This window comes from Carassius auratus, chromosome 20, assembly GCF_003368295.1.
Source record: "Carassius auratus strain Wakin chromosome 20, ASM336829v1, whole genome shotgun sequence".
In the NCBI taxonomy this organism is placed as follows: Eukaryota; Metazoa; Chordata; class Actinopteri; order Cypriniformes; family Cyprinidae; genus Carassius; species Carassius auratus.
The window spans coordinates 21,730,742-21,757,878 of NC_039262.1; the positions used below are offsets into that span (position 1 = coordinate 21,730,742).

General features: G+C 37.0%; 1 protein-coding gene across 1 annotated transcript; it reads left to right on the plus strand.

Moving 5' to 3' along the window:
• The first annotated feature begins 842 nt into the window (after positions 1-842).
• Positions 843-26,880, plus strand: LOC113121176 (uncharacterized protein C14orf132). Its single transcript, XM_026291448.1, has 2 exons — positions 843-1,209; positions 24,501-26,880. Exons 1-2 carry the CDS (start codon positions 1,183-1,185, stop codon positions 24,729-24,731), a joined length of 258 nt encoding a protein of 85 aa, XP_026147233.1. The 5' UTR covers positions 843-1,182; the 3' UTR covers positions 24,732-26,880.
• The last annotated feature ends 257 nt before the right edge of the window (positions 26,881-27,137 follow it).

Below are 27,137 nucleotides of genomic sequence, written 5' to 3' on the forward strand. Positions count from 1 at the left end.
TCAAAAGTGTTTGTGGTTAGAATCGTGAATCACATAGAGAGTTGTTTATTTATGTGACATCTCATAAATTATGTGACACGCACACACACACACACACACACACACACACACACACACACACATATATATATATATATATAATCAGCTTGGATCCATATTGCCTTATTAACTATCAGTGATGGTCCAAGACAGACAAGCAAAAACTAGGCTTTTTCCTAGACAATTTCCTCAAACATGATGCCAGATTAGTATCCCATAACAGCAGCAATATCTCACCCTTGCTGATTATTTGCAAACCTTTTGGAGGTTTTGACACATTATATTTTATGGCAGCCTATTATTCATAACATAATGGATCTGGATACATTAAATATTTGTCACATTCTGACTCCCTTATTAATTATAAAAGGTTTTACCGCATTTGGCTTCGTATTATTCAAGTCTCGTTCCTGAGCACTCCATCATGGACAGCAAGCCTTATACGTTTTCCTTTATACAAGTATGTCTTCCTTTATCTCAATTATATTAATATGTTAACATGCTTGTTTACCTATTCAGTGTTTTATTATACATATATATGTTTTTTATGCTAAAAAAATACTGTATACATTTTTTTTTTTTTTTTTTTGCAAATCCATCAGTACATTATCACGAATATATATTTAATTATTATTATTATTATTATTATTATTATTATTATTATTATTATTATTATTTTCTTTCTGGATTGCTTTTATTTATGGCTATGGAAATAAACATATTTTTGGTGTCGAAAAATGGGACAAAAGTGGCTTTGAAAGAGCATTTCCTAGCAAATATTTCGAGCTCATGTGGCGCATCTAAAAAAGCTTTGTCTAAAAATCTTTCCGAGACCTTCTCCAGGTCGGCGTCACAAAAACAAATGAATATGAATAAGACAGGCACGCTCTCTCTCTCTCTCTCTCTCTCTCTCTCGTGTCCTCTCTTCTGGTCTGTCTCATCCTCCTCTCGCTGTTGATCCGTCTCTAAAATGATCGCAGACGCACATCAGATGTTGAGGATTCATGTACCTGTAGGCTGGAGCTGAACTCGACGATGTCATTTCGATGTAAATAGGTTACCTTGGTGGACTGAGACGACACAGAAATCTAGCTTACCTGACCTTCCCGAAGCTTTAGTTATTGTTCTTATAAGCAAATCGTCATGGATCTGTCATTTATGGCCGCGCAGGTAAGGCATTTAACGCTTTTGTCTCGACTATCGCGCTATAGAGATAAATAAAGTCATAAAGTCAGCTTGAACTTCACATGGAACTCAGCTTGTTGAAGTCAGAATGTACGAACGTCAGCTTAATCATGTCAGCAAACAATTTTACATAGGCAGGCTAGTCTACTATATAAACTTTTGGTTCAAAAAGTCTAAATTCAAAACTCTGCAGATGACATTTAAAATACTGGAATTAATTGTATATAGGAAACTTAAAAATAAACAACATTTTAGGATTTGGCATTTATGTTTCTGCACATATAAGGTTACTAATCAAATATTTTATGCACAATTGTATGATGAACAGCTTTGTACAAAATGTTGTGTTCTTTTTTCCATTGAAGCACAAGATGCTCTTTGTGACATTTTCAAATCATGCTGGAGAACATGTATCAACAGTTTTTTTTTTTTTTTTTTTTTTCACAAACTTGTGGATTCCATGATAAGGCAAATGAGACATTCTTCTTAGATCCACCCTTAAAAAAAAATCAACCTGTATGCATGTTACAGCTATTGATTGATTCAATTATATTTTACTTAGAAATGTTTTACTTACTCAAAGTTTACTGAGGCAATCAGCAAGCATCTGTCAGCTTTCTGGATGCAAATTGTGACAACCAGTAGCAATTAAATCAGTCCTAATCACATGTATGTGCAATTTTAATAGTCTTAAAATAATCAATAATTATTTGCATGTATAAGACTTTGAGACTGTGTGTGCAGCCTGCATGATTCAAAGAGTAATAAAATTAAGAAATGATAGGAACAACTGCAGCCTTTGTAATGAGCTGTAGAGCAATTATTGGTGGAAGGCTAATGGGAGAGAACAGCAGTGCTCAAGCTTTATAGCGATGTTCATTTCCTCGTGTTTCATTAACTTGAGAGAAAAAAAAAAGAACAAAAATCACTCAAAAAGTGTAAAGTTTTTCAACACTGCAGCAGAAGAAACTGAATAGGAAAAATCATAATTTCTGCCTATGGCAACCACTTTGCTGTAGTTTGATTTAAAAAAAAAAAAAAAATTGCTCTTTTATTTGCCAAAACTTGTGCTTGTTTTGAATGGGGATTTTCTTGTAGGCAGACGAGCAAGATGAGTTCTGCTTGGAGCGACGTCAGAAAATTGCACTGACAGAGTAATTTAAAAGGATGTTGCTAAGTGAAGTGACCAACGTCATTGCAACATCAGCCGGGATGCAACTAAATAGCCTTTCCCTCTTACTGGATGAGCTATAGAAATAACTTTAGGTGTGTGTCACAGACTAGATTTTGCTCCGTATGGACTTGATCCAAGGACAGACAGAGATAGGTTACAGGGCATCAAAGAGTGATCTCTCCATTAGTGCTGTGTCTTCTCTCGATGTCATTTATCTTGACAGCCAAGAGGCAGAAGCTTTGATTTTAGACCTAACTTAGAGCCAAGTCAGGGTTCAAACTATTGCCTGTCAGCACAGTGCTGTTCCCAAAGAATAGACATTACCCTCATAAAGTCAAGTCTGATAGGTAAGTTTTGGTTTGACTGATATCTGATGCCAACTCTGATCTATTTCAGAATGGTCGAACTGGACTGAGTTCTTAATTTCTATATGCTTGCGATTCTCTGTGGAGAGTTTTAGAGTCAAACCAGATCGTAATAAGTGGCAGTTCAAGTCTAAATTATTATTATTATTATAATTATTATTATTTTATTATTATTATTTTTTTTTTATTATTATTATTTTTTTTTTTTTTGGTTTCATCCCTCATTTGTGCCCTTAATGCAATTGACTCTTTTGCTTCATGTGTTTCGACAGGTGCTAAAAGATGGCCATGGTTTCTCACCATGGCCCTGATTGCTGGCAAGATTTTCATTAATTCTCCAACTTCCCTCATTAATCTCATATAGTGTTGGCTCTCTGGATTTAATTGAATTGCTCCATTCTGTTCAAATGGTGCAGAATAGTGAGCTTTACAAGATAATCATATGAGTGAAGTTGCAAAAAAGTTAGGAAACTTTTGAGAACACAATTGTAAGGGAAACAGGTCAATTTAGCTCAAAGGGAATCATTTAAGAATTTAAAGGGAATTTGAACAGAATCACTGTTTCACGGCTGACCACTAAGGGGCCCAACGATTCACTGAACGAGCCGCTTAACATCAAATCTGCGCTGGAGATTAATATCCAAAATATAGTGAAAACACTATCAATTAGCACTGTAACAAGATCGGCAGTTTAAGACATTAACTTGTAAGCACAAAAAACAAGATACGTGAAACAGCATTGACATGAACAGCCATCAATCACTTAATTAACCCTTGCATTGAGTTCCTTAATGAGGTAAAAATTATATTACATACACCAGTACAAATATCTGGGGGAGTTAGTTGGGTCTCCTGTGTAAAGAGGGTTCCCTTTGTTGTTATTGAAAGGGGGTTTCCCGATGTCGCTGATTGGCTGGAAGTTCAGTAGTTGCTGAAGTGACGTCTTGGGAAGCCCGTGGTTGGGCGTTGGCTGAAAATGTGGAGTTGGGGGATGACTGAAATTGATCCAGATGTTGTTTTTATAGACTGTGACAAAGTGTACACTTTTACAGTCATTATTATCTACACTCAGCTTTGGGATTGTTTCCCCATCATCTAAATCCTTTACTGCATTGTCAAAAATCTAATTGTGACTGTGCACCATTTCGTCACCCTTTGAACCTCATCACATGCATATTAGCTTATTTTATTTCCCCACTGGCTCATGGCTGCTTTTTGATTCTTTACCTGTTTGTGTGAAGGCTTTGCCGAGATCTTTTCTCGGGTCTAACTGTAGACTCTCCAATTTTCTCTCGTGAATCCCTAATGTACACTACAGGATTGTGGGCAGTTCTCCTGTGGGACAATTCTGTCCTAGCAATACTCTACAGTGATAATAAATGCTTTAGCTTTTTCACCTGGCTCTGATAAACTTTTTTTTTTTAAATTATTATTATTTAACCATTATTATTATTTGAAAGCAAGTGTTCATGCTCAATATATCACCAATTGTTTAAGTGAATGGGTTCACTTGAACTTTCAAGTTCTTTCTCTCAACTATAGATATATGAAACCAAAATTTCAAATTCAAACGGACAAACAAATATACTGTGAATAATAGTAATAATAATAAGGTATACTGTATAAAAAAATGTATGTCAAATTTTGTGTTTTTTTTTTCTTTCTTTCCTTGAAATGACTATGTTTCTTCTTTTTTTTTTCTTATCAGTTTTGTGTATTAGGGTTGTGTGTTACACCTAATGTTGTTAAATTAATTTTTATTGATTTATTCCAGTTTCATGTGTGTTACCTTGATGATGTTTAGTGTTTGTGTGAATGAGACTGTGCACCTTCTATAGTATAGATTATACTAACTATCTGTTAGTATTTAAAGGCTGCTTGTGATAGGCTTTGGTTCATCATGTGACTTTCTCATCACCACCTGCATTTGGTGGTTATCAGTGTATTACAAAGGTACAAAACAGATTTCAGTACTTCAATAGATTGGTATATTAACATTATTTTAGTTAATGAAATTAATGAATCACCGCTTGGCATAAGCTTCTTCTGGCCGGAGGCCTCAGTGCACCGTGGAGGAAACATGTAATCAATGTTTGCCCACTGACTGGCCACCAAGAGGGGTGTGGTAGGCCACAATGGCTGCCAAGTAGACATTCAGAGTGGAGTGGGTCAACCCTGCAGAGAGAAGCCTGCAGAAACTCCACAACTGTACCAACTGGGCAGTTAACTTAGTCAAGCTGGCAGTCTCCTCACTATGAGGTGAAAAGTTTCCACCTCAAAACATACAGTTTCCTCGTGGAGGGAGCTCTGGATTGGAGGATGGTCTCAACAACCTCGGTTGAGAGACCAGAAGCTACGAGTTTCCCCCATTAGGGGGGAACCCATAACTTCCTACTCCGAGCGGGAGCACACCCTCCGTCTTTGAGAGGAGGTCCCTACTGATGGGATTCTACCCTGGAGAGCCAACTAGGAGGGAAATCAGGTCCGAGAACCATACTCTGCAGGCCAGATCGGGGCTATTAACAGCAGGTGGACCCCATCCCGGCGCACTCTTTCCAGAACTCCCGGGAGCAGAGCAATCATAGGAAAGGCATACACACAAAGCCGCGGCCATGTCTGTAACATGGCATCCAGCTCCAATGGAGCTGGATGAGTCAGAAAGAGAACCAGAGGAGATCCGAGTCACAAACAGGTCCACCTGAGCCTGTCCAAAAAATCTCCATATCTGCTTCACCTCCTCGGGGAAAAGCATGTGTTCCCTGGCCACTAATGGTTGCACCCCAACCGTTGAGGGACGCACCCATCACTAGTGTTACCAGGCGATACGGAGCACCCAACACCATGCCCTGAGACAAGGTGACTGATGCACCATGGAACACCGGCAGGGTTGGCAGATTGATCTCCTGAGGGCACTGAAGAGAGATGGGCACTGTGTAATGCGGTGTACACCGCTCTTCCCCAGAGGGAGCTGGCCCTCAAACAGTCGTAGGCCTTTGGCGTCAGGATGTTTACAATGAAGACTATCCAATGAGAATTATTGTCCTTTAACTAGAAGCCTTCAGCCTGGGAGCACCACTCTGACTCTAGACTCATGCGGAGTATTAGAGGTTATACCCCCAGAATGAGGGGCAGGAACAAGGTAGGTTGGGACTGCTCCCATGTAGCAACCCTTTCTGACACCCTCAACCTAGGACGAGAGGTAAACACATTATCTTACTAATGAGTTTTTATTTTTTTAAGAGCCCCTGTATATCTAACTTCTCATAGTCAGATAAATATGTAATTTTATTTCTCAGAATTAAATGTAGTCACACAACCTGATATGACCTTGAGCATGCAAAGTGGTTTTCCCTTTGGGGAGAACCCCTTGGGGTCTTGAGCCACCACTGTAGGGGTCTCATGAACAGTAGGCCAAGAGTTATCATGTTGGACGGAGTCTGGAACTGCTTGTCAGTGAGTGTCCTGCCTTCTTTGATTCTTGTGACTGCTGTGAGGATCAACTTGATCCGAGCAGGAGACATATGTGCCGCATCGTGGTCAGATCCCACACCACACCCAGATAAGTGATTCTCTGTACTGTAGAAAGCACAATTTTCTTGGCTTTAAACCGATATCTAGATGTTGAAATGCCATCTGCTCTAATTGAGCTAATATCAACAAATCATTAATCAGGTTGAGTCGTGAAAGTGTGGGGTGAGAGTGCAAGGCCAAAGGAAGAACCAGTATCGGTAGGCTTTTGCCCCCAAAAACAAACCTCAGGAACTACCCATTATGAAAAAGGATGGAGATATTTGCATCTTTTAGATCGATAGTGACACATCAGTCCTCTGAAACGTTTTTGAGTATGAGCGTGCTGAACTTTAGTCCCCTGACTGAGTGGTTCTAAAGAAGCATATCTAAAATAGGACGCAACCCTTCCTCAGAACGGTGAAGTACTGACTGTAGGATCTGGTCTCTGCTATGCAAGGACGTACCACCTCGATGGCCTCCATCTTCAGATAGTGTCTACTTCTGTTTCATTACCAGAACTTCAGAATTGAGATGGAGGAGAACCAAACTGGATTCTGTGGCCTATCACTTCAGTGTTAAAGACCCACTGAGACATGTTTGGCAGTAGTTTTCATGCTGCCAGATAGTCTACTAAGGGAATCAGCCTCTCGAGACTTATCTCTGTTGTCATCAGAGCAGTTAGCTCGGTGCCCTGAAGCGGCACACCAGCAGGAGATGGTCGAACTAGCTGCTTTGGAAATCTCTGTGGAGTTTGCAAGCCTCTTAGCACCACTGTGTTTCCAGGCAGTAAATGAGAGAAGCACTCACCAAAGACCGCTGCACCCTGGAACACCGTCAGGGTTGGTAGATCGACTTCCTGAGGGCACTAAAAAGAGCCAGGCACTGTGTAATGTGGTGTACACCGCTCTTCCCAAGAGGGAGTTGTCCCTCAAACAGTCCTAGGCCTTTGGCGTCAGGATGTCTACAATGAAAACTCAACAAACAAAGAACGACATTCCTTCCACTAGAAGCATTTAACCTAGGAGCACCATTCTGACTCTAGACTATGCAGATTATGAGAGGTTATACCCCCAGAATGAGGGTCTGGAACAAGGTAGGTTGGGACTGCTCCCATCCAGCAACCCATGCTGAACACCTCAACCTCCTCAGAGGAAGAGAGGTAAACACGTTCTCTCACTAACAAGTTTTTTTTTTTTTTTTTTTTAAGAGCCCCTATATCAGGGTTCTTCAAATCTTACCCTGGAGGGCCAATGCACTGCAGAGTTTGGCTCCAACCCTAATAAAACTCACCTACCTCTGATTTTCTTATGATCCTGAAGACATTGATTAGCATGCTCAGGTGTGTTTGATTAGTATCAAAGCTAAACTCTGCAGGAAAGTGGATCTCGTGGATCAGATTTGAGGATCCCTGCCCTGTATATTTAACTTCTCATAGTCCAGAGGTAGGCAAGTTCGGTCCTTGAGAGCCGCACTCCTGCACAGTTCAGCTCCAACCCTGAAAAAAATAAAATAACCTGCATGTACCTTAGTAATCCTGAGTGGATTGATAAGCTTGTTCAGGTGTGTTTGATTAGGGTTGAAGCTGAACTTTGCAGGTCTGCGGCTCTCTAGGACCGAACTTGCCTACCCCCGTCATAGTCAGATAAATATTTAATTTTATTCCTTAGAATTAAATGTAGTCAAACAACCTAATGAGAAAACATGGTCTGGTGTAGGAAGATTCACATCAAAAACCAATATGATATAATATACACATTGCCTCAGTAGCACGCAAGATGCTCAGTCACACAAACAACATCAATCTCCTCAGAGAAAGATGGCCGCAGCAGCGAACTCTCACTCAGAGGGGGAAGAAACTGCAGTGCGGGCTTCTAAGCCTCAAGAATTAGCTCTAGATCTAGGGAACACGGTCGGGGATAGGAAGCGCCGTCTCCTGCCAGATCATGTGCGATCCCTGCGATCCTTGCAATCTCGCGACCGCAACATAAGGTTCTAATCGCTGAAAATAATATCTATTATCGCTGTCATATCTCATTCTAAAGATACTCCTAAACTTTAGCATGACGCAATCGGTCACGAGACACATAAGAGCCTGATGTAATGCTTCTTCTGGCATATTTGTTTTTTATTTGTGCACAGACTGTTTAGGTTAAGGGTTACATGCTCAGAAATGTGTAAATAGTGTAATGTAGCATAATAAAATTGTTGCGACTGTTTAATTTGAAAATCACATCCCAGCATATACGCAATAGTGATAAAATTGTTACTTCATTTGTAATTTAATAATGACGATAAAATTTTCATTCTCTTTGTGTCTGCATATTGACGCCAATGGTATGTTATTTAAAGCAGCCTGCATGTGAAAAAATGACCAAGCATCAATATATGTGCCTATAGACTGAACATATGCATGTCAGCATTATTTTCACAAATTTTTGTTTTTGTAGTATAGAGATGATAACACTGTTGCTTTCAAAAACTTTTAAACTCTTTTTTAAAAGTTTGTATTTTCAGGCCCCAAAATTTTTGTTACTGTGTAAATGAATGACCAAAACAGATAAAAGTGTTACATTTTAGTTAAAAACTGTTTACACCCCAACTGTGCGGACACCCCTTCCAACCCTGATTAACCACATCTGAACCAACTAGTCAAGAACTTCAGATTCACTAGAAACTTTGGTGCAAGTGTGTTGGAACTGGCTGAAGCTACAGTAAACTCTGCAGGATGTTGGCCACATTAAAGTAGTAGTTTTTTCATGAGTTAGTTAGGATGGCTATTGTGAATTAATAAGGTTTGGGAACCTACACAAACATTTACATTGCTAAGCTCCCAACTAGTCAACAAGAAAGATTGCCAAGTCAATCTGAAATATTTCCTTTAGAGAAAGCTACAAAAGCAGCTTGCCAAAGTTAAGATATTTTTATAACGATGAATCATATAAACAACAACTAGCTGCAATTGAATCAAATATATTGTCATATTTTTAGTTGCCATTTGTTGCAGTAAGCACCCCAAACGCAAGCAGATTAAAAAACAAAACAAAACGTATTTTTTTAATTTTTTTGTAATATGAAAATGTCTTTACCTACATTCGCAAGCTGCAAATGCAGGTGTTGAACCTAATAAAGACCCTGCTACTATTTATACAGAGTGAGAAAACACTCAAAACGAATCGGTGTGTGAGTGAGCTATCAGAATGATTCAGTTTGATTTGTTAATCAGTTTATTAGATAGAGCTGACTAAATGATAATTTATTAATTTGGCTTTGCTGTAGTTGTGATTCTAAGCAGCTAACATAACATATATTCATATGGTGTGTCATATATTGTCAAGGAAAACGATAGTTTGTGTCAATACTACCCAGCTACTTAATCAATAAAATAGCTTCACTACTGAAAACGACTCGTCCACCTCACCACTGAGAAAGGCATATTGGCTGTTTGAGGTGAAGCTACTGCAGAACCCTGCAAGAGGTATTATTTTAATTAAGGTCAATTCAGGTTATTTAACAAGAACAGTCTGTGACTCTATAACTGTGAGCCAAAATAAGTTCACAAATTGCTGATGGGGAAGTTCACAGCATTTCAGCCAGCTGAACAGACGCCACATCACAATCTGGATCCTCCCCCTTAGAGACGCGAGTGTCATTCCCCGCTAACTGAGGACAGCAATGTCTGGATGGATAAATATGTGCCCATAAGGACAATGAAGGCAGCGGGACAGGGGCTGGAAGCTTGTTCAGCACTGCTGTGAATGGAAATAGCACTTCAGTATAGATAATGCCCTTTAGTTCATTAGACACTGATTCATTTGCTCTAGCCAGAGGATACCTGTCTCAGAGGTACAGGCTGATGGCTCACATAAGGTATTTTTCTTCCATCTGTTTTGTGAGCAGCTCTCCTACATGTGGTGATACTCTTATGCAAGACATCACAGTTATGAGTGAATTTTATTTGAGCTCAGTTTTTAACTGGGCTTATTTTGGATTCATCACAACTTATGAGAGAATAAATTTCAAACACATGTTGATTGTGCTGTTATATCCTTTATACTTTGTACTGTTATTTGTATGGACCTCAAGAGACACATAAGAAGCTCATAAAACAAAGAGAAACATAAAGCAGTAATAATGTTGTCAATAATGACACTAAACACTGTAAAGGATAGTTCACCAAAGAATTTAAATTCTGTCATTAATTACTCACCCTCATGTCATTTCAAACACATAAGACCTTTGTTCATCTGTAGGACACAAATTACAATATGTTTGATGCAATCCAAGAGCTTTCTGACACTGCATAGACAGCAACACAACTGAAACGTTTTATGGCTGAGAAAGGTATAAGGACAATTTTTGTGTGCAAAGAAAAACTATTTCTTCTCTTCCAGGTCAGTCTCCACTCCCATTCACTAGAGTACCACAACAAATGTGTTTGCACCTTCCTCTGCTTGTAAATAGAACACATCACATCTGGGTTCTACATCAGAACGCCAGCTCCTGCATCAGCAGCATCACACGCATGTTTCATGATTCTCTTGTGAACACGCAGTAGAGACTGACACGGAAGAGTAGTAATTGTCGAATAAAGTTGATATTTTTGTTTTCTTTGCACACAACAAAATATTCTCGTAGTTTCATAAAATTAAGGCTAATGTCACATGGATTATTTTAATGATGTTCTTACTATGTTTCTGGGCTTTGAATGTGTCAGTTAATGTTGCTTTCTGTGGAGGGTCAGAAATCTTTCAGATTTAATTAATTTGTGTTCCAAAGTTGGAATGACACGAGGGTGATTAATTAATTACCACATTTTCCTTTTTGGGTCAACTATACCTTTAATTATACTAAAACATAATTACAATTAAAACATTTTTGATGGAAAAAAAAAGATGAATTGTGTCCCTTGGTCATTTATTTTATTGTGAATACCTAACGTGTCAGTGATAAAAATAAAATTAAAAATTAAATTGTGGAGGAAGAAAGTATAATAAAAAACAAAAAAAACACCATCATCATTTCAGCCATGATTGCATATCATGAACTAATGAACATCAATTAAATGTTAACGGTTATATTAAGGCAGAGCCACACTATTACAATTTATAAAATATTAATATATTCACTGGCATGCAGATCATGTGAAAAAAAATTGTTATGAGGCAAACAATTATAAATATAAATGTATATAATATATTTTTTTCTAAAGCACACAGAGAACAAAAAATTAAACAAAAGGCTATTTTTTGAGTTCTAGGAAAACTTTGTGAAGCTTAAACTAATGCATTGTCATGTGTATAAACGTGTAATCCCTGTTGTTTTTCAGTTTTATTTAAATCTGCACTAATTGTGGGCCTTTTCGCTGTTATTTAAAAGTACATCTAGAAGACCTTTTTTTTCTACACATGTTTACTGAAACATTAAAAACTCAAAGTTAACTCAAATGTTTTTATTTTGTTTTTGCAAGCATTTGTCACATTATCAGACCGGCTACACAAAAACGCCACAATTATTTTGTCAGTAAACCTATAGGCACCCCTTTTAATCAGAAATGACTGCTTAAAAGTATGATTTAGTTTGAAGTTATCTTTATTTTGTCAGAATTATTTGATTATCTACCATCCCTAAAACGACAAGTCACATTAGATGAAATAATTCCTTGATATATATATATATATATATATATATAAATATATATATATATATATATATATATATATTTTTTTTTTTTTTTTTTTTTTTTACCTTTTTGTTCAGCTACAAATGTACATTTCTAAAATTTCTGTTAAAGAGCACTTCACCTAAAAGAGCATCTTGTGTACAAACATCTGATTAATATCTAAAAAGCAGGTTTATGTACTATCTAAATTAAAAGATGTCTGTCATTTAAGCAAATATGCAAAATACGTCCATCAAACCTAAATATGTCAACAAAGACCATTCATTGCCATTCAGTTCCTACCAAATCCCAAGAGACAAACCGAGTCATGTTGCATAACTTAGTCTGGTCAAGTCACTGATAGCTTGAATACATTATCAGACTGAGAATGATGAATTATGAATCATAATTTGCATTAAAACAGATCAAACTTAGCAAAGCAGACTCTGATGTTGGCCAATCTTTTCATCTTTCTAAAAAATATCATTACAAAGCTATTTAGTGGTTCCTTTATCTCTGCATTTCTCATTTTTTATCTTGATGCTATGTGTAACAGACACTTGTGGCAAATGCTTTTATCTATTCACGACATAGAGGCTATCAGCCTCTGAAAAGATTTCATTTCTACCATGCAGAAACTCATTAGTCAACATCAATGCATGTTATCTTTGCTCGGCTGAATGACTGAGGTCCTTCTTTCAGTTTTAGATCTCTTCGCAATTTAACTGTGATGCTTAAGTTGACAGAGTCAAGTGGTCACACCTCATTCCATCTTCAACAATCAAATTTTCATTTCTGCTTTTTTTTTGAGTAAGTGGGTTATTATAGTGTATATGAATATTGTCAGCTTGAATATATTAACATCAAATACTTCTCTTCAAAATTGCCTTTCATTTCAGTGTTCCCTTAAGATTCAGGGCTTACATAATTTGAAAGCTCCCCTTTGTCTCCAGAATTAACTAAATATGATATCAGTCCGAACCAACACTCCTCTGGAAATTGTCCTTTCTCTGGAAGATGAAGAGTAATTGTTATTCTGTGATAGAAGAGCTTTGGTTTGACAGCATGACCCTTGGCATGGATAGATGAGGACTGTGTTGTGTCTTACAACATAATGTAAAACAACTTTTAGCAGTTACAGTAACACAAGGCTGAATTAGTTTCTGTCCTTCTATATGATTTATAGTAATATAGCGTGAAAGGCTGCAAGCTGTATCATAAGACAGATTTAAACTATTAAATGGATACCCACAATGTTCTTTTCATGGACTTACTGAACTCATAAAAGTTAAGTGTATGTGGAATAATAAAATTCAACATGCTAGATACATGGTTAAATATCATGGAAAATTTGATTTTCTGTAAATGAACATGGAAATTAAGTAGACATACTTTAAAACCTTTTAAAAGTTTGTTTTAATCAATTTCACATTTTAACAAACTGTGCCAGAATTGGTGATAATAAAAGCTTCAAAATTACCACAATTATGTATAGTTTTGGGCCAAATGTTGATATTCTAAACTTATAGAACTACTATTCAAATAACTATATATGAGATAAATTTAAAATATATGATTTATTTTGGTAACACTTTACCATCAGGTCAATTAGTTAATGCTAATTAATGTGTTAACTAATATTAACTAACAATGAGCAATATATTTGTTACAGTATTTACAGTATTATTAGTCATTCAAAGCTAAATTTCATGGCCCTGACACAGACCTGGATCAAACCAGAGGACACTGCTACACCTGTAGCACTCTCAAATAATTCCTCATTTTCCCACTCCCCCCTTTTGACTAGAAGAGGTGGAGGTACTGGTCTGCTTATCTCTAATGATTGGAAATGTAATGCTTTAACATATTTGGGTATCAACAGCTCCTTTGAATCTCATTGTGTGTCAACTATGGCTGCTCACAAATCAGGCAATCAACTGGACCTTTTTTACACATGACACTGCTACACTGGTCATGTACTGGTTACTCCACTACACACTTCGGATCACTTCCTCCTCACTATTAACCTCAACATGACTCCTGACACAACACATACCCCTCCACATGTCATATTTTATGTAATATGGTTTTATGTATTTTATGTTTAACCCTCCCGGCTATCTATTATGGTTTCATCTTCGCTTCCTTCCCCTAAACTGTTAGCATCTTTTGATGCTAACTGTGCTACTGATACTTTCTGCTCCACTTTTAAATCTTGTTTTGACACTGTTTGCCCCTTGTCTTCCAGGCCAGGCCGTACCACCCCTTCTGCCCCTTGGTTATCTGATGTTCTCCGCGAACATCATTCTAAGCTTAGAGCTGCTGAAAGGATGTGACACAAATTCAAAAATACTACTGACCTTAATGTGTATCAGTCACTCCTCTCTTCCTTCTCTGCTAATGTCTCCACTGCTAAAAGGACATACTACCATAACAAAATTAACAATTTCTTGAACTCTCCTTTCTTCCTTTCATTGCAAAAACACTTGAATGAGCTGTGTTCAACCAAGTCTCTGCCTTTCTCAAACAGAACATCCTCCTTGACAGCCACCAATCTGGCTTCAGAAGTGGACATTCAACCGAGATTGCCTTGCTCTCAGTTGTTGAAGCCCTAAGACTGGCAAGTGCTGAATCCAAATCTAAAATACTTATCTTGCTTGATCTGTCTGCTGCTTTTGACACAGTTAACCAGATCAGGGCCGTGCAGAGACCTTTGGAGGGGCAGGTGCTCAAAGTATAAAAGGGGCACATGGAACAAGGTTTAAATAGCGCGGTTCAAAATAGCAATACAGCAATATATTGTGATGCATTCCTTGCCGATTTGCGTATTGATATGGATGATTATGTATTGATATGGCAGCAAATGCTGTGATGCAGTTTTGAAAAAGAAAAAGATTAGAAGAGACTTAGAATTTTGAGTTTAAAAGTAAAAAAAATAAAAATTATTTCCACCGAATAATAGCTCTGGGATTAGAAACTGAAATGTCTTAAATTGTCCCAACCTGATGGCTTTTTCTTCTCTGTTCTACAGAATAATTAAGAATAGCTGTTATAGTAAAATCTACAGAAAAAAACTCTACATTATCCTCTTTCTCACCAGCCTCTGTCTCCTGGCTTGTTTACCTGATCTTTCTGTCACTTGTGTGTCTATATTTGCCTCTTTTTCTTCCTCTATCTCCTCATCTGATCTATTACTTTCCAGTCTCTGTCCATCTAGGAACAAGCCACAATCTACTATTTCATTGTCAATCTATTGTTTTAACCATCACTACTACTCTGGCACCTAATCAATAAGTCCACCTTAAATATTGATACAAAACAATAAACAACTGAGTCATGCTATGAAACACTGTATAACTTATATAGGCTTATGTTTTATTTATTTTTCCTTTTTATTCAAAACAATTCCAAACATGCTTAATATATCAGGAAATATCTCGATTCTCAAACGTGTAAATAAACGCGTTTTGCACCTTTATAGATTGTTATTTGATCAATAAATGGAAAGGAAGTGTAATCTATTAACTACACATAAAACCCCGACTTTTTACTTAAGTGCCATATCATGCCATAAAATATTTTTAATACGAATGAATTTTGTATTTAATGTAAATTTTAATAACAATATTGTAAGTTACTTATTTTAACACTTTCATTTTACAGAGAGGAAAGAACATTTACATTATCAAATAACATTTTCATTCAGTCTAGCCAGAGTTCAGGCACTCTCAAAAACTACCATTACAATCACTGAAGCACTTTACATTACATTATGCACATCGGGATTTTTTTTAGTTTTCTCTCTCTCTCTCTCTCTCTCTCTGAAGAAAGAATTCGCTAAATAATTCAGTCAGCGAGCAAGTGAACAAAAACAGCGCGTTTCATGATGACTCTTCTGCACGTCTCCGATTGGCCATTGCATTCGCGCAACAGAACCGTTAATTGGTTATCATCATGAAGCGTTGTTAGAACGTCTCTGGCTCAGCGCCAGCCAGCTAACACAGATTTGAATTTAACAGCTGATGCTGTGCACTGAACGATCTAATCACAACAGTGTGATTATATCAAATATATACAAAATATTATTCTGCTGTTTTTTTTTTTTTTTTGTCGTTTGGAAGCTGCATTTAAAATCAACTTGGCTCAGAAATCTTTGAAGGGGCATGACGCCTCTGCCCCTCGATGCCTGTGAAACGTTTCTCCCTCAAACAGCACGCTAACGTTACTCTACAGGCTACACACCGCAATATAAACAACATATCTGCATGTTCTCACATCAGGTCGTTCTTGTAAAATAATAATAAGTAAATAAATATCAAAATCACTTCGATGAGAATGAAACACCGCTTACCAGCTTCCGCGGTGTTGAAAATATCCTCTGACAATTAAAAAATGCGCGTGCGGCGTGACGAATCGTCCCGGTTGGATGAGGAGGTCGTCGTCGTCAGGTCAAAGGTCATCATGTTGGTCATCTTATTGACGGTTAAATTATTATTAAATTTTTTTACTAATATTTAGATTGGGCATGAGCAGGCATTCACAAAAGGAAACGTTATGACAAAAAAAAAAAAAAGAGGAAATTTTGCTTTGACAAAAGGGCACTTTGGGCACCAAAGGGGCAGGTGCTCAAGCACCCAACGCCCAAACAAAATTCTGTAATTTGTAAAATCCAAAAGGATTTTTTTTTTCTTTCTAGGATTGGCTACAGACACTGATGTGTTTAAAAGTAAACTGTGTGTATGTTAGTTAGTCTAAATTATCTAACAATTTTTGTCTTATCAAACAACAACAGCAAATGGTTTTGTGCCTCAAATGCTTCAGTAAAACACATTGCCACTATCACTGTAAATCACCTGAGCATAAAGGAGTTTTGCAAACAGTAGCCTGTAGACAGTAGACTGCCTGTCATGGATTTTTATATAATTTCTAAAGTTTAATTGACAGCAAATACAAATGTAATGCCCTTGATGGTGGTTATCTCATATATCCAATCATTAGTTTAAAGGAAACATCCTTTCCTGCCCAATCCTAGAATGGTGCTTCATCATTCTGAACTTTCATTCAAAGTTTGAATGCATATTTGGATAAATAAATAACCTTGGCAATCAGTCATTGGTAGTGATGGATTGCCACTCTTAATCAAATCTCACACTCTGCCAGTAGTTTGGAATTCAACTGGATAGTTTTCTGGCAGGTAAAAGCACTGCAGAAGATACTATATATCACCACAGAGAGTCAATCCAAAACTATGACACATAAATTTTTTTTTTTTTTTTAAATCATCCATTGTCCTCTGGCTCTGGAAATTTATGAAGTCAGATCTTTTCCTGAACCCTATATTCTCCTGCTCGACTAGGATTCGCTATTCTCTCTATCTTTCTTTAATTTGTGGGTGCCTTGAAGGCCAAAGTGCCAGTGAAACCCTGACTGCACCTCAACTAATAATAAAGGAGAGGTTCATAAAGAAGTTGCTGAAGGAGGTTTTCTAAGACTGGAATCAAGAACAAAGAGCTGTGGCTGTGAACAGAAAAGAGGATTTTGTCTTAAAATTGTGACATTTGAATGGAAGAAGGGGGCAAAAATAGCTGTGAGGCCTGCTGTACAAGAGAGCGCTCTGTCTTTGGCACAGCGATAACACCCGTCTGCATGGGCAACCAAGCTTCATCATACTGACAATGATCCGTTCTCAGTACAATAATCCCCTATCAGTGTAGTGAGGCATTGATATTGTCATACCTTACATTATTCAGAAACTGAGAATAGTCTAGGGAATCTAAATGGTTATTTTACCCAACTAAGGGGGAGCATGGTAAGCTTTTTTTATTTTTATTTTTTTCCTTCAGCCAGGGAACAATGACAAATGATGATGAAGGAAAACTTTTCTACGCATATACAGCTATAGGAACATGAAATGTAGAAATACATATTGCCAAATGATATTTAGGCCTAAATAAGATTAATATCTGAATTGCATATCAAATTGTCTTCCATTTGAATTATTTAGTTTTAATATAAACTAATAAACTCATATTTGCAGCTATTAAACATTATTTATCACAAAAACAAATAAAAATCCACAGAAAACCGGGAAGTCTTTGGGTAAGCATGACCTTATCGTCAGGTTCCTTAGAGGGGCAGGGAGGTTAAATCCTTCCCGGCCCCCCTCTATACCCTCTTGGGACCTGACTCTAGTGCTTAAATCACTACAGCAGGGCCCATTCCAGAAGGGGAGTGCCGTCTCTAAACAAAGGATGGCCCACTGGATTGTGGATGCCATAGCCCTGGCTTATCAGGCTCAGGGTGAGCCCTGCCTGTTCAGGTTGCGAGTTCACTCACTAGAAGTGTTTTATCCTCCTGGGCACTGGCTCGTGGCACCTCGCTCACAGATATGTGTAGAGCTGCGGGCTGGGTGACCCCTAACATGTTAGCAAGGTTCTATAGCCTCCGTGCAGAGCCGGTATCTTCCTGTGTTCTCACCTCAAATGGGTAGTGGCACTGAGAGGCCCCGGTTAGTGTCGGCTTGCTTAAACTGCTCCAGAGTGTCCGTACTGTAGAGCCTGTTGAGATCCTCCATCCCCCTTGGCAGCTGGACGCAGTGGAACGTCCGGCGCCAGGCCTTCATGACGAATCCGTGAGAACCATGGAAGGCCGGGTTCCATATTGAGACCTAAGTGGTACTCGCATGTGTATAGTCCACAGTAAAACAAGAGGGTTTTAATCACCTCAAATTTCTCCATATACTCCTAAATGGATACTATCTGTGTTTTTAGCCCACCGAGACCTCCTACTCGAAGGATTGGGCTTCCGCAGCGTCCCTGTTCCAAACGGAACGGGTACGTTTTCCCAGTGTTATCCAATCTCAACCAGTGAGGTAGTGCTATGACAATGGTCAGTGGAACTACTTGTTCTGAGCCCCGGCCTACAACTAATAGGGGCGCAGGCGGCTCGCACAGGGCACTGGAAGAGTAGAGTAGATCCCATTTTGCGTCGGTCACCTACGTGGCATCTCGGTTACATATGGTTACCCTCGTTCCCTGAAGGAGGGAACGGAGACACCATGTCCCATCGCCATGGTTACTGTACTGCCACAGAGCTGCCGGGTCTCCAGCTCGGCTCCTCAGCGAAAACCTGGTATGCATTGCACCTGCTGCCTTCTTATGCTCACGCTATGATCAGCGGCAGCTGGATACAATAATTGCATGGCAATGTGCATTGGCTCGTTTAGTTTACACTTAAAGTAGATTGGTCTACCGATGTGATATCCCATTTTGCGTCAGTCACCGAAGTGGCGTCTCTATTCCCTCCTTCAGTAAACGAGGGTTACCATACTTGACCAAGACGTTTTTTTTTTTTTTTATGCGACTAAGATTGCATGAGAAAGCTTGGACATCTACAGATATTATACTGTTGAAGTATGTATACATTTGTATGAATTTGTTATCTCATTTTTATTAGGTGTCCCAAAGTGCCTATTCACTAGTACTGTGAGTCTTTGGGCTCTTAGCAGTTGTTCATTGAATCCTTCATATTTGAGCTCAGAGTTGAGGCAACAAGAAGCATGGGAATCATTAAGACTTAATGCAGCTCTCTGAATGGTATTAAGCTCCAGGCAACTCATTTCAACCGCTGCCCATGCGATGAACAGATACTGAGTTCATTTGACAGTTGCATTGCATGAAAGCATTTGTCTTGAATTAAGGGTTGATATTCTTATAGTGTTTCTGTTTCTCTGAATATTTTTATTTATTTATTTATTTTTATGTAAAATCCATCAGTGAATGCTATTAAAAGTTAAAAACCAGGTCATGATAATGGTGAGAACCTTTGAATGCGATTGATTTGATAGAGGGAAAATTCAAAAGAACAGCTTCATTTGACAGTGAAGAGCTCTGGTTTAGAGTTATTAGGAATCAGGGTTTAATATATTCAAATATTACTTTTGTGAGATGTTACTTGGGAATTCTGAAGGATAATTTTTCAGAAAAACTAAATATGTAAATATTTTAATTATATTTCAATCCAAAAAGTAAAAACCTAACAACAAAGTTGAATTTGAACTGAACCTGGAAAAGGTTGAAAAGCACAATCATAAATGTAGTCCATATGATAATCCGTGCACTATATTCCTAGGTCTTTCAAACTATAGCAATCTGTGTGACAAACAAAATTCACTGACAGTCTTTCAATATTGTAAAATGTTTAAGTATGTTTTTTTTTTGTTTGTTTGTTTGTTTGTTTTTTTTTTTTGCCAAATTAGTCTGATTCATTTGCAAATCATTCAGGCTGGTTTTATGCATTGGAGCAATTGATTCATTGGAAATAATAAATTCAGAATAGTGTGTTCACAAATCAGATAAAGCTTTTTCTAATTGAACACACCAGGGGAATGAGAAGGTTAATATCATATTGTCATATTGCTTTAGAAAATAAAGTTTTAATGACTTATTTTATTAATCTTTTATATATAATTTGTACATTTTGGTTGAAATTTACCTTTAATCCACACTTATTATTAAAGAATGTGACTTTAAACATTCACTCTTGATCACATGCACTACATTGATTTATAAGGTACATTTTTTGCCATGTTATTCCTTAAGAAAGATAATTGTTGAGAAAAATCTCTGCACTCAGGAAATATTAAATTTAGTGTAAATGGTTGTGCTGGTTTATTTAGCAGCTCTGTTATTTATGTGAATGTCTGTTTTAATGTTTCAAAAAGATAAGAGAAGGTTTTCCTCTCTAAAGATTGATGGAGTTATTCTGTCCGAGAGGAGCAGCAGGTGCAGTGCTGTATTGATTGATGATGAGTTGCCTCTGTGTTACACAGTCTTCAATAATCATCCAATCACTGACCTCTGAGCCGTAAATCAACATAACATCTTAAAATAGTTCTGAAATGGCATAATTTTAAGTAATATGAAAAAGCTCACATTCTGCTCTGCTTCCTCGGTCTTAATGTAAGCCTGGCAGTCTGGCCATAACTCAACTGTTCAAGTGTGTTGCTGCCTTTAGCGAAATGGAAAACATTGCTATCAAAAATTCACAGCAGCATGGCATACTGAATTATTAATTGTATATGCTAAATATAAATAGGGATTTGATTTAAAATATATTGCCATACAAAATTGTACATATACATTTGTATTATTATTATTATTAATTTATTTATATTGAAAAAAATAAAAATAATTAAAACAGTTTTCACTCAGAACTTGCTAGTAAACACAAATAAGTGTGTGTGGGTGCCTCATACCAGCAGAACAGATTACCCCAAAATTAAAATGTACTCACCCTCAGGCCATCCAAGATATAGATGAGTTCTTCATCGGAACAGATTTGGAGGAATTTAGCATTACATCACTTGCTCAACAATGGATCCTCTGCAGTGAATGGGTGCCATCAGAATCCAAACAGCTGATAAAAACATCACAGTGACCCACAAGTAATCCACACCACTCCAGTCCATCAATTTAGTCTTGTGAAGTAAAAAGCTGCCTGTTTGTAAGAAACAAATTCATCATTAAGATGTTTATTAAATTCAAACCATTGATTCTTGCTGAAGTACATGTCCTCTGTCCAAAATATAGCTTTTTCCATTGAAAATATTAAGTGGTGTGGATTCCTTGTGGTTTTTATCAGCTGTCTGGACTCTCATTCTGACGGCACCCATTCTTTGCACATGATCCATATGTGAGCAAGTGATGTAATGCTACATGCTCAAAAAATCTGTCCTGATAAAGAAATACATCAACATTTTGGACGGCCTGAGGAGGACTACATTTTTTCTTTTTCTTTTTTCTATTTTTATATTCCTTTAAACTTGAAATATTGAAGTACAGCAGTTTGTGCTTCCTGACAATGCTTTGAATATGTAATAGATGCAGATTAAAAAGTGTTTAATCATGAGTGAAATGACACACTATAAACAATTAAACTCTGAGATGGATGATTCAGATGCTGCTTTCTGATTTGCTTTCTGTGTATTTTTTTTTTTTTTTTTTTTTTGTCTGCTCATGATGGTTCACTGGTAGCCGCTCATACACGGTTAAGTTTGTCATTCTTCTTCATTCTCAGCATCCCTGCCTCCATCATTCCTTGTTCTCTTCTGTCAACAGCTGCCATAGTGAAACAGAACAAGGATCCGTCTTTGTATGTGTGAAGCGTGCAGCTTATAAAGGTGCAACACCTCAAACCCCAGCATGTCAGACTGAATAGAGAGGAGAGGAATTGGCCATCTCTGGGTTCTTTGTGATATTTTTACACCAGTGGTGAGAGTCTTTTCATCTCGGCTCAGTGGAGGCTGTCAGACTCTTTACTGCCCCATGCAGGTTTCAATCAGCCCTGAAACAGATCAGACACGTCTCTGGAAAGAGCTGGAATTGATATTCACTGTTGTTCGTGTTCTCACTTTAATCGTCAACATGCAACTTGTTAGACACTTTGTTGTGAAGGTTATGCAAATGACAGCTCTGCTTTGTGAATTAATAAAAAGCTAAATGATTAGGGCCAGTGGCCATTAGACACAGTTGTGCACTTTCAGTGAATAGTCATACTTGATTTATTAACAAGTGTGATAAATAATTTATTTTATTAATGTTTTATGCACATGTTTTTTACATGGTTTATGTCTCAAATTTTACTAAATAAAGAAGTAGAAACCCCCAGGGATGCCTGTGTTTGCTAGCTATAGGAAGATAATTTAGAGGTATTGTTCTTGTTTTTGGTGAGAAAATTTGTGGGTTGAAAATTCACTTGCCAATCAGTTTAATAATAATAATATTAATATAATAAAGTAAATAGTGAATGAAATAATAGTGAAATTAAATAGTAAATAAAATAATTAAAGGTACCTACCCTAAAATTATCTACCCTCAAGCTATCCTAGTTCCTAGTATTATCCTAGTATTAAACTTGCTTCTTTCAGACTAATACAATCAGAGTTATATTGAATTGTCCTGGCTCTTCCTAGCTTTATATTGGCAATGAATGGTTGTCAAGATTTTGAAGCCCAAAAAAGTGCAACATCCATCATAAAAAGTGCTTCACAGAGTTCTGGGGGCTTAATAAAGACCTTCTGAAGTTATTTGTTTGTGTAAGAATAGTATCCATATTTAAACTTTGTAAACTGTATTCTTTAGCTTACATTAACTGTTGTATGAATGTTCACTTGATAGTGGTGTTCCAGCAGATGACACGGACATAGTGTAAGGCCTTTATTCATTATATATATAGCTCCGATTGTATTCGTCTAAAACAAGAAAGTCATTTACACCTAGGATGGCTTGAGGGTGAGTAAATCATGGTACAATTTTCATTTTTGGGAGAACTATCCCTTTAAATGTTAGAAAATGTTGTATATGTTTGTTTGTTTGATTGTTTATAATTATTTAGGATACAATCCTAAATCCTTTATTTATTATTTAAATAGCATAATTCTAAATATTTCAACTGTTTAACAAAACTGCTTTAGATTCAAAGGTTTGAGGTTAAATACTAATTAAATTTTTACGAATGAAAGAAAAAAACAATACAGCTTTCTGTATTTGCTTTGTATTTTTACTTTGTAATTACAACACCCCCCACCCCCCAAAAAAAGAAAAAAAATATATTTATATTTTATATTTATTTATATGGCTGGATAGCATTCACTTGAAATTCCTGCAGCGGGCTTTCTGTATTTCTCTGAAATCCTTCACCTTCCCCAGCTCCACCTGTATAGATCTGCTGTGGGTTATTATATGCTTTTTGTGCAGCAGCACTATGTCTTAAATACTCACAGCACCGTATTTCTGTATGCACTGTCAGTAGCAAGCTCCTGAACTTGCTTGCAGCAGTAGCAATAACCAACAGCAGCAGCATAGCAGATATGTTCCACCAAGATCAAATACATTAACATTGTCATATCCATCACCATGCTGAAATCTTCCTAGATTTGTAATGACTGAAGTAGCTTTATAGAAAGTCATAGTTACATTCAATTATTACACAGCTCAACAAATAAATAAAATGATCAACAATAAACAAATGTGTGATCTTGAATTTCTCCTGCATATATTTAGAAAATGCACTTTTATTAATTTGACAGAAATCCAAAGCGACTCACAAAGCAATTCATGTATTTTCTTTTCAATAGTATATTTTCAGTCATTTATATTGTATTATCAACATCAATAATAAGTCAATGCACTCACCGTAGCCAAATGAGGTATGTCCTTTTTCAGATGAATTCAGAATTTCTATTTATTTATTATTATTTTTATTTTGTGTGTGTTATATTGTTATTTGCAATGAATCTAATCAAATTGAAATGTATCTGTCCATTGCATGGTTCATGGTTCTTCCCTGGCATGGCTGTGAAAACCTTTTTTTGGATCTTTTATTGGTTAGAGTGCAGACTAAGTTTAAAGCAATATTAAGTGCACTCCTCGGTTGTATCTTGAGCTGTAATTGTGCCTAGACTTTTGTAAGATGTCTACAAAACCAGACCACAGTGCTACTGATGTAGAAGATGGAATCATTTGGTTGAATGATCATGCGTCTGACCTCTTCTCTTCTCCATCATTAGATCCCCGTGATGACAGGAGCCTTCATGGACTCATCGCCTCATGATGACTACAGCACAGATCATTCTCTCTTCAACTCTTCTGCAAGCGTCCATGCTGCCGCTCTGGCAGCTCACAACCAACAGGAGGAGCAGCAGCCCATGTCCCGGGACGCCATCTGGCTGTGGATCGCTATCACCGCCACCATTGGGAACATCATAGTGGTGGGCGTCGTCTACGCCTTCACATTCTGACCTCTGGAATGAAACCAGCTGAACTTTGGAGACATATTCGGCTTCGAGTCCCCCAAATGTAGGGCACCGGGGTTCCTCATCAGACAAACAGTGTGTGCAATCTTTCAAGAAAAAAAAAAAAGTACACTGTATTAGTTGTTTATTTGTTCGTTTTTTACGCAGAATTGTTTTTAGAAGCTCCAGAAATTATTTTTGATTCATTGTAATTTTCATGTTGAAAACTTTGTAACTAGATTGTTTAATGCTAAACAAGTGTAACATGAGGAAAAACACATATATCATTTTTTTTTTTTTTTTTTTTTTTCTGAGTGTCTAATACTGCCGGACTTTCGCCAAACAATTTGTACATTTTTGCTTTTAGTATGTAATTACAAATGCTGTTATTAAGCTTTAAATGTCTAGAGGGCAAACACTACTCTGAAAGTCATCCAACTACATTTTTAAAGCAGTGATTAGAAAGTTGAAATGAATCCCAAAGCTAATTTGAAAAAAAGTAACCATAAAATAATGTAAATAGAGCAAGTGCAGAGTGCTCTATTGACCCTTTGTGCTATTAAGTGCCCAGAACAGAAAAAAAAAAAAAACTTTTTTATTAAAGAATTGGTCACCTTGGTTAGAAACAGATCAAGATAATAAGCGATAAAAGCACTTAAAATTGCCTTGATTCATGGGGCATTTTTAAACATTGGTTGACTTTTTTTTTTTTTTTTTTTTTTTGCGCCAGGATCTCAATTTGGAGACAATCTCTTATCTTAAATCTTCAGTTGGTAAAACCACCACTTTAGTTGATGAAAGGTTTAGTTTAACGTTTAAATGCATTACAATGATTTGAATTCAAACCTGCATTCTAGTAAATGATTTTATGCTGATAAATCATGCCATCCCCTTAGTTGAGGGTGACAGGTCTAGCTTGTATTTGGTAGAGGTCAAAGCTTTGCTTTTAATGAGCTTAGCATAAAAGGTAGGGTTGCTATGGCGACTGTTTCATGCTGTCTGGGAGACCATGGCTGTGGCTTCGTATCCCACCATCACGACCCTGCAAAAATCTTTACTGTCCACTGGTGCAAAGCAACTGTCCAAACAAACATGCATATTATTATATTTATTTCATGCGCATTTTTTTATGTATTTATTTTATTTTATTTTTTAACTGTGTGTTTTTTGAGTGTTTCAAAGCCAATCTTCTTAAGCAGATTGATGAGAACACCAGCTTACCATCAGTTGTTACTGCTGGTCTTTTTCCACACGTACACTTTTGTTTTAATTCCAATCATGCAACTGCCAATCATTTTCTGATGTCCTTAAAGGTCTATGACCAAAAAAAACAAAAAAAAAACTATTAAAATTTACAAACCAGTTAGGTATTTTCACTATAAAACTTAAGGGAGAGTTAGTAATTGAGTCGTTATGAACCAGACAGTTTTCAGACTGTGACGGTCACTGTATTGATCTGATCAATGGACTTTGGACCTTATTTATAAGGCTGACCGAAATTAAATGGTTTTAGCTACGGTTCAGTGGGATGAAATGGACTGGGACGAAGCCAAGATGATCATCTATCATCTTCTCTGCAGTGGATTGCACTAGGAAATGGTGTTAAATATATGCTGGACAGGAAAATGGCCTTTACTTTATCAATGACTTTGATTTATGGACTGGAAGGTCTCACGTCGGATTATAAAATTACTTCACAGATAAACTCTAACTGCCACAGTGAAGTTTGATGAAGAGCTGATTGTTAATTATGGAGCATAATACACTCTAATTGGAAAGACTGTTGAAATGTCCTTCAAAGTCCCTTTTGCTGGTACCATTGCAGTTCCTAAGAGAGGAAGATCTGCTATTTCGACCAGCTCAAATCACATTCTTCAAACCACAGTAAAACGTAGTTTAGAAATGTGCTGGAAAGTAAGAATTTTCTGCTTAGCAAACAATGTAGACGATTTTTTTTTTAAAAGTCCTGTCTGTTGATGTTGAGAGGCCTTTATATAGAGGCCTGATATTTAGTTTAGCAAATGGACACTGGTGTGTTCAGCTTAAGTCTGCTTCATCTGCACTGCAACATGTTTCTTTTTGTATTGAAAAAAAAAATGTTGAATTAAACTAATCATTGAACACCAGATGTGCAACTCGTACATTTATGATAACAAATCTGCCCTTTTATATATATTCTTTTTATTTTATTTTTTTATTTTTTGGTGACACTGAACAAAGCAAAACCATGATTTTCTTTACACTATAGATAGATTATACTGTACAACAAATCCTTTGCTTGGAGTTTGAAAACCATATATAAGCACCACTAAAACATTTTAGAGTATGTTAAATATTGTTAAAAAGTATTGTTTCATACAAACAAGAACACATGGAAAATAAGGTTAATTAGTTTAATGCATATACTGTATA

Bases quoted from the DNA above. Each gene is read 5' to 3' on its own strand.
- LOC113121176 (XM_026291448.1), top strand. From the start codon at position 1,183: ATGGATCTGTCATTTATGGCCGCGCAG. The intron at 1,210-24,500 runs GTAAGGCATTTA...CTCCATCATTAG, and splicing joins TGTCATTTATGGCCGCGCAG to ATCCCCGTGATGACAGGAGC.